This window comes from Drosophila gunungcola, chromosome 3R (assembly GCF_025200985.1).
Source record: "Drosophila gunungcola strain Sukarami chromosome 3R, Dgunungcola_SK_2, whole genome shotgun sequence".
NCBI lineage: Eukaryota > Metazoa > Arthropoda > Insecta > Diptera > Drosophilidae > Drosophila > Drosophila gunungcola.
This window is the reverse complement of record NC_069139.1, coordinates 23,691,034-23,701,632: the sequence shown is the minus strand read 5'-3', so window position 1 is coordinate 23,701,632 and position 10,599 is coordinate 23,691,034. Positions and strand designations below refer to the sequence as shown.

The window sequence follows — 10,599 nt, the reverse complement described above, 5'->3', positions numbered from 1 at the left end:
TGGAGCATCGGACCAACAAAAGCCACCAAATTAGCAGAAGCACACAAAAGGCCCTGGAGGTGGAGCAGTGTGTGCTGCTCACAATGGACCACTACGAAATGCCATCGAGTCAACTGGGGGAATGGCAGAGGTAATAGAACCAAGGAGGGGGCGTGGCTGTGGGTGTCTAGGCCATGTTTACTGCCAGACAGTTACAATGGAGTTGGTTGACTTTTGTTACCCATGTGATGCCCTCAGGCTACCGCAGTAGGCAGTATACGGTGTAGGTAAATAAATGGAATATGTTTTGGGCATTTAACAATAATGAAATGGAATCCATTTTTGCCTGATTTATTTATTGCAATATATATTGCAATAAATGTGATACATTTTCTAATGCTCCTTACATAAAAATACCTGCTAATTTTATACCCTTCGTAGATCCACCATTTAGTACCTATTTAACTTTATACATATAAAAGCTAAATGAAATGCATACTTTCATTTATACTCTTCCCTGCCAGAAGCACAATACCCATAAAAACAGTAGTCACTCTTGACGAACGTGACAAGTGAACAAACAAAAGCTGATATGCAAATTAAAAGTTACATTTATTCGAGCTTCCATTCCGGTGAGCTATAAAATCAAAAGCGGAACGGGAATGCATTAAAAATCATCCTCATCATCGTCATCGATGATGGCCAACCGTCGCCGCTTGGCCGGCTCCCCATCGACTGGTTTTGCTGGTTTTTTGCGAGCCAGAAAGTTGGCCTCCTCGTCGCTGTCCTTGTCCTCATCCTCATCCTCATTCTCCCGATCGTCGTCGCTGCGTGGGCGTTTGTTTGTCTTGTCGTCGGCCGGCAAGGCGCCATCATCATCGTTGTCGCTATCCGAGTCAATTACATTAACGCGACGTGCACGCTGCACGGACTTATTGGTATTGTTCTCCTTATCCTCATTGGCAGCGCCATCCTCGTCCTGCTTTTCCTCATCCACATCCTCATCGCCATCACCATCCTCCAGCTCGAGGAGACGGGCACGATAGTCCTCCGAGTTGAAGTTAAATGCATCATCGTCCGCCCCTTGAGCGGCCTTTGTTGACTCATTTAGAACCATATCGTCCAGCTTGATTTTAGTGGCTCGCTTGGCTCTCAAATGGTCAAATAAATCATCCGTATTGGGTTTCTGTCGCTCCGTTTTATATGTCCCCTCGTCGCCGGAGTCCTTTGACTCCTTGGCTTTGTCTTTGATTTTTCGCTTGGCCTTCTTTTCGCCGGCCTTGGGTTTGGCCTTGCTTTTGGGGGGCGCACGCTGCTCGGCTTCATCATCGCTTTGATTGAACATCAGACTATCTAGTTTTTGCTGCTGCTGGGCCAATATGTTCTCCTGCCGCTGCCTGCTGTGCTTCTCTAGGAAGTCCTCATCCTCCTCACTTCCTACTTCCTCGTCATCTTCTGCAGCCTGGTCTTCAGGTTCCATGTCGACCTCCTCCCCTGACAAAATTTTAGATCGCACTTTTAGGTCGGCTGCATTCAGATAGGTGGGAATGCGCCAGTAGGCTTCCATTTGGGCAATGGGCGGCTGCATTCCCAGGGCAACCAGAACCTTCTGGAAATCACCGTCCTCCATGGCATCCTTTTGGTCTTGCATTAGAGGCAACAGAGGAACGCCATCGTCATCCTCGGCTGGTTCTTCTGTTTCCTCGCTGGCATCTTGGATACATTCCTGCAGCCACTCGATGGCGGATTGGTACTTTTCGGCATTTACCTGGCCGATGAGGGCTCTTACAGTGCCCACATCCAAGGGTGTGCGCACCACCTGTCGCTTCTTGGCTTTTTTGGGCCTGGACTTGGTGTTGGGCTTCCTGTATCCCTCATCCTCGAACATGGGTTCCTCCACGAAATCGTACTCATCGCCATCGCCATCGCCGTCGCCACCAATCTCTGCCTGCTTGCCCTTAGCCTTGCCACGCCCTTTTCCGGTTTTGGCGGGCAGAATCTCGGACTTGTCCGCAATCAGGTGAATCTGAAGCATCCGCTTGATGATCTGCTGCTTGGAGCGCCGATCCGCAAACTCATGCACAATACGCTGCAGGCAGTCTGAAAATAATAGCACAAAAAACAATAAATACGAAAAAACTTTAGTTTTTACCTTTAATTTTTTATTGCAAGTTAACGGTAAAAAACATTTAACTTTTTTTTAAAAAATGTCAGAGAAGGGTTTAATTTTAATTGTTTTATCATTTTTTTGTGGTTTTAAACAATTGTTTTTAATTAACACCAGAATCCCTTATTGATATATTTAATTAATTGGTTTTTTATTTAAATTTATTAAGACTAACAGCTAGTGTCTTATCTTAGGCTACTTTATATATGATTTTATTCATTTTTGGAAGGAAGCAAAACGCTAATATAAAACCAAACTAGCCTGCCTAATTATTTATCCAACATCTAATAGATTTCAACTGCACATTATTCAACTATATTTTCAATTTTAGAAAACGATTTGGCTAGAAACTGACTGATATTGATAATTTTAATTTTTCTTTTTTTTGTGATTTTTAATATTTGCCTATAAATAAAAAATAAGATATATTTGAGATATATGTTTCTTATATACATTTTTTGAAGTCTTAATGGCAAGTGACTTATCCTAAGCTAATTTTGACACTGATATAAAACAAAACTGGCCTGCCTAATTATTTTCCCAACATCAAATCGATTTGGATTTTGGCTTAGGCTCTTGATTTGGCCCTGCTTCATGTCTTTCCCTCTGCAGTGCGTACTCAAACTGACTGTCCACTTACCCGGCTCAATGCGATGCTGATCGTATAAGCTCCTTAGCTCCTCATCCTCTTCCGGCTGCCAGAGGTTTTTGCCGCCCTGGGCCGACTTGGTCGAACGTTTGGTGGGCGCCTTGAACAGCAGGCCTAATTCCTTCAGCTTCTTCAGGACAGTCCTACGATTGCGCGTCTTGTCGGCCAAATTGTCCAGAATCCAATCAATCACATCTGAAAAAGCACACACAATTGGGTAGTTGTTTTCCGTCAGTTTTTGGCCATTCTCTGCCAGCTACTTTTTGAAGTGGCTCGAGTGCCGGAGCTTTGATTGCTTCTATTCATTTACGGCGAAACGAGTTTTAAATCGGTCTCTGGAGGAGTTTCCCAATCTACAGCTGCAATGCGCACAGGAACGCAAAGCCGATCAAAACAGAAGCTTTAGGGTGGTCTAAGAAACTATAGAATGTAGTGGTTTTTGGTGCACAAAAAATGTATTCGAAAACCAACAAATTTTACTTTATACGACATGTAAGCCATCTCCAAATTTTTAAAATTAAAAAAAAAATTTCATTAACTTATTGATCTCGCTTTAAAAAGATTTAAATATGTAAAACTACAACACAATGTTTTTGGTTGGATAGCTGAATTTAAAGTTTAACAAAAAACATTCCAACTGGATAAAAACAAATTTTTGAACCGAAACAACAGTGCGTATGAGTGATGAACTTCAAAGCCATTTAAAGCATTTTTTTCAACAAATTTATTCTGGTATGCCTTAAAAGCATCAAAACGCATGCCACAAGCGGGTGATAGGAAGACCTTAAAATTTGCAATCAAATTTGGACCACCCTAATGAGCCTATATTTGGTATTATACTTTACAGAAAATTATTGCAAAGCTTTAGAGTGGCAATATTTGATGACAATAGGGAAATTTACAAAATTAATTACCTATTTCTCAAAAACAAAGTTCTATTTTGCCAGATTATGGTTTAAGGTTATAAAATGTTCGAATTGAATAGGTTTAAATAGGCTTTTTGCTCCTAAATTCCTAAGCTAGCAATAGTTACCCTTATCGGTTTCAGGATTGCGCTGGTTCTCCTCGAAGAGGAAGCGCAGCTCCGACTCCTGCTCCTCGCTCCAGGCTCCTTTGGTGCCGCTGCAAGGAGAGTTAATACCATGAATATGTGGGCAGGACTCTTCAGGACTTTGTGTCTCCCCATGATTTTGACTTGCCATGCAGAGGATCTGACCCTTTGACTACTCGCCAGGGAGTGCGCAAATACAATGGAGAGACTTGACTCTGGCCGCTGGCCATCATTTATCATGTGCCAACTAAACGACAGACGATGAAGTCCCGGCTCAGTCAATCATGCGGCCATTGTGATGGCCCATCCCTTTTAGCCCCCGATGAGGAGACAATGCCAAAGTTACCCATACTCACGCTTCGTAGGCGTCACAATAGCCCGACTCCAGCTCATTTGCCTCCCTGATGCCCTTGTAAAATAATAGCTCTGCATAGATTTTAGGATTAGTCGGGGCCACCTCGACAAATTTGCGCACTACGAAGATGGCCAGGCGACGCAGCTCCTCCTGATGGACGTCACGTTCCACGCTGAAGACTTGTTGAAAGATGCGAAACAGCTTGGCCTGTGGAACGGGGGAAAAGCGGAAAAGCGTTGGTCGGGTTGTGCTTGAAATTCAAATGAAAAGTTTCTGGCAAGACAGCCACAACAGCCGCCGCCTCGTCCTCTATCACTCTGCTCCTCTGCGGTTGCCGCCTGCGGTTGTCTCTCTGCCGAGCTGAGCAAGATATCATTTGCAGTTGGCAAAAACTTTATAAACGCCACCCAAGCCCCCAACAACTAACCCTAAAAACCCCCTGCCATCCAACCATTCAGGCAGCCAACCGAAAGCCCCTGTATCGTTGTCGACTGTCGTCGTCCGTATTTGGAATTTAATTTATCCTATGATTGCGCAGACCCATTGGTGGTTTTGACTTTGCATATGATGCTACTTTTGTTTTGCTTGTGGCCAGGCTGCCAAGCAGCAGTCTGCTCCTTTTGATGGCCTCATGAACACGGATGGCTGCAGCAGTTCACTGGGCAAAAAACCTTTCCCATATTAACAAAAAAAAAAAAAAATCACTAACGTTTTGCAACCATATTAATTAGGGCCTACATCTAAAAGCTTAAAAACATTTCCGTTACATTTAAAAAAAAATAATAAACGTTCTGTACTGGAATTATTGTAACTTCGGTAAAAATTGGACATTAACTGCGTGCCATTTTTAGATTTTATTAAAAGTTTCTCATTTTAATAAATTTTTTTTTAATTTTAACAAATCCAATATTTTTTAATATATATTAAAAAAATACTTTTACGTTATAATAAATTTCAATATTGTCTATATTAAAATACTGTAACTTCGCAAGGAACATAAATTTTAACTTTGTGTATAATCTGCAAATTTTTTTAATAATTTTCTTATTTAAGAACGTTTTTTTTTAAGTTTTAAGAAATATTTAATATAATAGGTGTTAAATTTCACATATTTTTACATTTTAATAAATCCCATGTTGTATCACTATTGGAATACTGTTATTTCGAAAAAAATTGGAAAATTACTTTGTTAAAGATCTATAAATCAGTTCGCACTTGCCTTAAACATTTTAACGATTTTTTTAGCTGTGAAGAAACTACAATATTTAATACTTAAAAGTTCGCTCCATTTTGAATATTTAATTTGAAGTCAAACTTATGTCAACTTAGCATATATTCACATTTTTTAAGCTTGGGTAAATACAAAATCCTTTTTAAACATTTTTTGTCTTTTGTAATTTATTCAATAGCTAAGAACTAAGTTTTAATTTCGATGCACACTTTTTTCCTTTCAATTAGGGAAACTTTTTGGTCAAGCAGTAAAACTTATTGGATTTGGATGGACGTTTTTTCGCAGTGCTCAGTTCCTCATTCTCGTCATCGTCATCGCCATCGCCATCGTCAGTGTCGTCCTTTTAATCGTAGCTTGTGCACAGCAGACATTGAGCCGGCTTAGATGACGCTGATAGGGAATCCCGTCGTCTGAGCAGAGGGACGCGAGATGGACTGCGGAGACCTATGCAGAGACACTCGACATCGGCTTTGTCCCCCGAAAGCGATGCCATTTTTGGCCGCTCCAGTGATTAGCCATTCTCCAGCGACTCTGCAGTGGTTGCATGCGATCTCGATGGCCCCAAAACCCAAGGCTTTAACCATCGCTTTAAGCCGATGAAAACGGGAAAAGCCTGGTGGATGGGAGAGCGAAGGCCGCGCAGCCTGCTGCTGAATGTGATTTATGAACTCTGCCCCGAAAGAAAAGTTTAATTGCCAGCCGTGAAAAGCAGCATAAGCAGTTGAAAAGAAATCCGGAGAGAAGTGAAAGCACTTGGTGCCAGGTACAAAATTAAATGCTCTATTACAAAGTATTTTAAAGTGAACAATCGGGAAGAACATTGATATTGATAAAATTGCAATATAGCAAGCCCACATTTTTATTTATTTAATAAATAAGTCATCAGAGTAAAAACCAAATAAAAATGGTTTGGATTACAAATATAAGTAACAACCTTTTTGTAATAATAAACCAATGTCGCTTTAATTTCCCATTAAAAACTAAGAATGTCCCATTAAAACTCGAATGGGCTGGGAAATCGACAAGGTCATATTAAATTTCAAGTAAAATCATCAACTAAATCCGGCAAATATCTTTAATGCCCAACTTGAAGACAATCGCGTTGGACTCTTCCCAAGGGACAGTGCCAACTGAAGCTCAAACACAGACATTTGAATACTTGAGTCGCTATAGAACCCAACCGATGCTGTGGCCCAAGGCAACGCGTGAAAGGCTTAAAAATTTCAAATTCCAGCTGACAGCGGAGGAGCCGAAGGGAAACCCAATGAGCCCACCGCCGAACCCGCTTGAAAAAAAATATATATACGTACGCGAGGAGCAGTAAATAGCGTTTGTGGCTTTGGACAAATAGAAAAAAGGTCCGCTTAATTTGTACAAATTACCATAAAAATGAAATGAAAGCAGCGACAGTAAAAGAAAGAGACCAAAAAGAAAATGAGCGGCAGCTAAGCTGTGGCATTTGTTTTTTGCGTTTGACTTTGATTTATGTGCAGGTCCCTTAAATAGGTTTGAAAAGGGAACCATTCAGAGTTCAACAATTGCATTTTGGTGTTGGACAGCAAGTAAACTTAAACCTAAGCAAAACATCCCTTGAAATTTAATAAAAACGGATAACTAAATAACTCTTTTTAAATTAGTTGAAACAGTTTTGTTTATAAGTAAGCTATAATATAATTTCTCACTCACCTGGAAAAGCATTCCCGCACACTTGCAGCCGTAGGCGATGCGATGTAGAATAGTTACTGCCGCCTTCAAGGATCGGGTCGGTATATCTGCCCAATCAGATAACACTAATGTGCAGGCGCGAACGATTTTCGGATTCAGCAATCTAAAGGGGTCGGATAAGAACACAGACGAAAACGGCCATTATAAACCAAACTCCAATTAGATTATGCTAAATTTAACTAATTATGATTTAAGAGTTTATCCAGCCAGCCAACCCGAAACAGAATCGACCATCGGGACCGCAAATGTTCTACACTCGGTGCAAAAGTTTTAGAAACAATCGAAACAACAGCAGCAACAATGGCAGCGCAATTAAAATACAACGGGCGAACCAACTTGACGTCATTTTATTATAATTGTTGTGGCAGGGTGTGCTGTTGTTGCTGCCGTGCTGCTGATGTTGCTGCTGCTGGTTGCTGCTGGTTGGGATGCTGTGCTGCCTTTCTAAGCTGCCCGCGGCATCTGTGTGCGCCGGTTCCCAGTTCGAGTTCGCGGCCATAAAACTTTTGGCACAAGTAATTTCTGACACTAATCCTTAATTAGTAGCCACGAGCACTGACTCTGGTCTGCCTTTCAATTAAAAACACAATTACAATTTTCAACACGACCATCAGCACAAAACCGCCGACCAACCGAGCGAGGGACCATGATAACTTTTCAAATAACAGCGTTAAAATTTAAGCACCCTCTCCCTTCCCGTTCCTATATTATATTTCGTAAATGGTAAAGTGTCCAAGCGGTTGGCCTTGATTCGAAAACTTTATGAGTTTGGGGTCCTTGGTATAGGCCCATTTACCTGCGAGCGATATCATCAAATTTGAACGTTTTCTCGGTGAGTCCATTATCTGCAAGGGAGGGGTGTGGAAAAGGGGGTTGGATAACAGGCAAATGCCATTTATTAGTTGAAATTTCCTCAAATTATTTTCATATTTATCACAGATTTATGCGCTGAGTGCTGTTGAGTCTTACCCTGCTCTTCGAATTCCTCGTTATCCAAGTCATCGTCTTCGTCCTTCTCGTCACCGCTTTGATTTTCCTTTTCCACGGCCTCAGCTGAAATTGAAAATATTTATTAAATATCGGGTCTAATCAGAATGCCAGTAATGCTGATTGAATTTAGCTGAGAGTACATAAATGTAGTCAGAAATTTTATATTTTAGGTCAAGAAAATATATAAAAACTTGAGAATAAAAGTGGAACACCAATCAGTCGACCCAATCAGGAAAACCCTTTTTAAATGCAAATACTTTAGGTTACACTTCAAAATAGCACTGACTTGCTTTAAAAAAGAGGAGAACCAACCAACCAATTATAACAAATGATGATGGAAGGGAAATTATTATTTGTAATGACAGAACATGACTATTCCAATGGTATCCTTTTGCTTGCCAACACAAAGCTAAGCTCGCTGGTCTGACTGCGTACAATTTAAATTTAAACCAATCGTGCACCCATAGTGATTTAATCAATTATGCACGAGTTGCCAATAGAGATAGATGAGGGCACTCCGGGTGCAGCAGGGCCACGCAAATGGCCATTAACAATAATTATGACTGCTGCAATGCATAAACAAGTGTACTTATGTTACAACGACCAGAGGAACAGAGCGACAGAGCGACAGAGGCGAGTGTCCTGATAAAATGCAAAGCTAGTCGAAAGCGCACTTCACAGGATCCCTTCGAAACAGTGCAATTGGAATGGAATACGTACGAAAGGGCTTTTGCTGGAGGGTTTGCTGATGTTGCACCTGCTGCAGGCACCATGCCCAAACAGACCGCCCAAAAAATGTCATCCCACCTGAGAGCCGGACTTCAGGCAGTAACAACTTCATTTTGAAAGTGCCACCCCCTTGCACCCTACACCCTACACCCTACACCCTACACCCTACACCCTACACCCATGCACTGGGCTGCGTGTGCGTCGCTTTATTAACGTCTTGAATGGGGGCTCCACTGGCATTCGGGTCCCTGTCGTTGGCACTGACGCTATGCTCCGTCATTAAAATACAATTTTCTGTGTCAGGTTCAAGCTGTAAGCCCAAAAACATGGCACACAGAGGCAGAGGAGCGTGGGGAAATGCAACACGGACAGTTGGGCCAGCACGATATTAGTGCATGTCTTTTGTGCTGCCTTTGTAGCTGCATTTGTTTGCCCTGACACCCGACAGGACTCTGGATATAGCCCCCCCCCCCCAACCCGATCCGATCCGCTCCGGCACAGCAACACCTTACTCCACGCGAAGGACGAAGGACGAAGGGCTCTGCACGGCCATTAAACATGAACCTCGTTACGGCGTTGTTGATGTCCTTGCTGTAAGCGGTAACTTCAGGGCAGCCAGGCTGTGTGCCGAACAGGACTAAAGTCTGGAAGTCATGATGGCACTTCGCAACTCACACTCACTCAGTGTTTTGTAAGAAATGCGGTTGGTTAGCCGAGAGAGTTACTAAATATTAAACCTGAGTTATAAAGTTTCTTTAAAAAGTGAGGTAAAAGTTAATCAGTACAATGTGCAGGAGTTTGTCCATAAGTCAGAGCTGCCTTTCACTTTTATAGTAACGCGAAAAGACATTTTCACAAAAATTATAAGCCCATTAAAATCCGTTTTGATTGTATTCGGCTGTTTTAGAAAAGGATTTTTAGTTTTAAGATTTATTCTTATAAAAAGGTAAATTTATATTCAAATAAAACACTCAAAACTGAAGAGGATGACTAGAAAAGCCGATTAATGTTTTGAAGACTTGGTTAGTTTAGTTAAAACAACAACTTAAAACTGAAGAGCTTGACATGATGTTAACATGTAAAACTTATTTATATAAAATAGTAAAATTAAAGTTATAGTTATCTTTATAAAGACGGTTTATAATTTTTATAATGACAAGTGTCATAATAATAAGTTGATACTTGCAGAAATGGGCTATAAACATAAAATAATTAAATAAAATATAATAGGCTGCATTGTTTGCTTACATTTTTCACAGAACTTAAAATCTTTGGACTTATATTCATGTATTTCCGTGAGTAACAGGTACCAATAAGTCTAGTTATTTATGGTTTAATAGTTTGCAGGCCACACTTAATGACTTTTACGCGTTGCCTGCACCTGGACAACACCTGAACGCATACCTGCCACGCCCCCTTGGCTTAGTCCACCCACTCCGCCTCCGGTTCTGACCTTCATCACTGGATGCTATGTTTTGCACACACTCACTCACTGGTAGTATGCAAAGCGGGAACGTGCCTGCTGTTTGGCCTGTGGTCTGCAGCAGACAATGTCCTGCCATGTCCATCCAAGGACCATGTACTCATTCCCAGCCATATCCCTATACTTTTGGGCAGCAATTAATTTGAAGTTTAGCACGTGTGTGTGTCTTTGTGATTATTACATAATGGCAAAGACAATGTCAACAGCAGACGCAGCAAACCGATGGGGATTTTGGTGGCT

The 10,599-nt window shown here is 41.4% G+C and overlaps 1 protein-coding gene across 2 annotated transcripts in view; it reads right to left on the bottom strand.

Annotated features, from left to right (window-relative positions):
* Positions 1-572: 572 nt before the first annotated feature.
* Positions 573-10,599, bottom strand: part of LOC128252825 (protein timeless homolog) — a 76,245-nt gene continuing 66,218 nt past the window's right edge. For both annotated transcript variants that reach the window (XM_052980921.1, XM_052980922.1), the window contains 7 exons: positions 8,127-8,210; positions 7,954-8,002; positions 7,119-7,260; positions 4,203-4,408; positions 3,829-3,917; positions 2,787-2,990; positions 573-2,079 (listed from right to left, as the gene is read on the bottom strand). In XM_052980921.1, the coding sequence (XP_052836881.1) occupies positions 647-2,079; positions 2,787-2,990; positions 3,829-3,917; positions 4,203-4,408; positions 7,119-7,260; positions 7,954-8,002; positions 8,127-8,210 (2,207 nt within the window). In that variant the 3' untranslated portion in view covers positions 573-646. The remainder of the gene's footprint in view (positions 2,080-2,786; positions 2,991-3,828; positions 3,918-4,202; positions 4,409-7,118; positions 7,261-7,953; positions 8,003-8,126; positions 8,211-10,599) is intronic.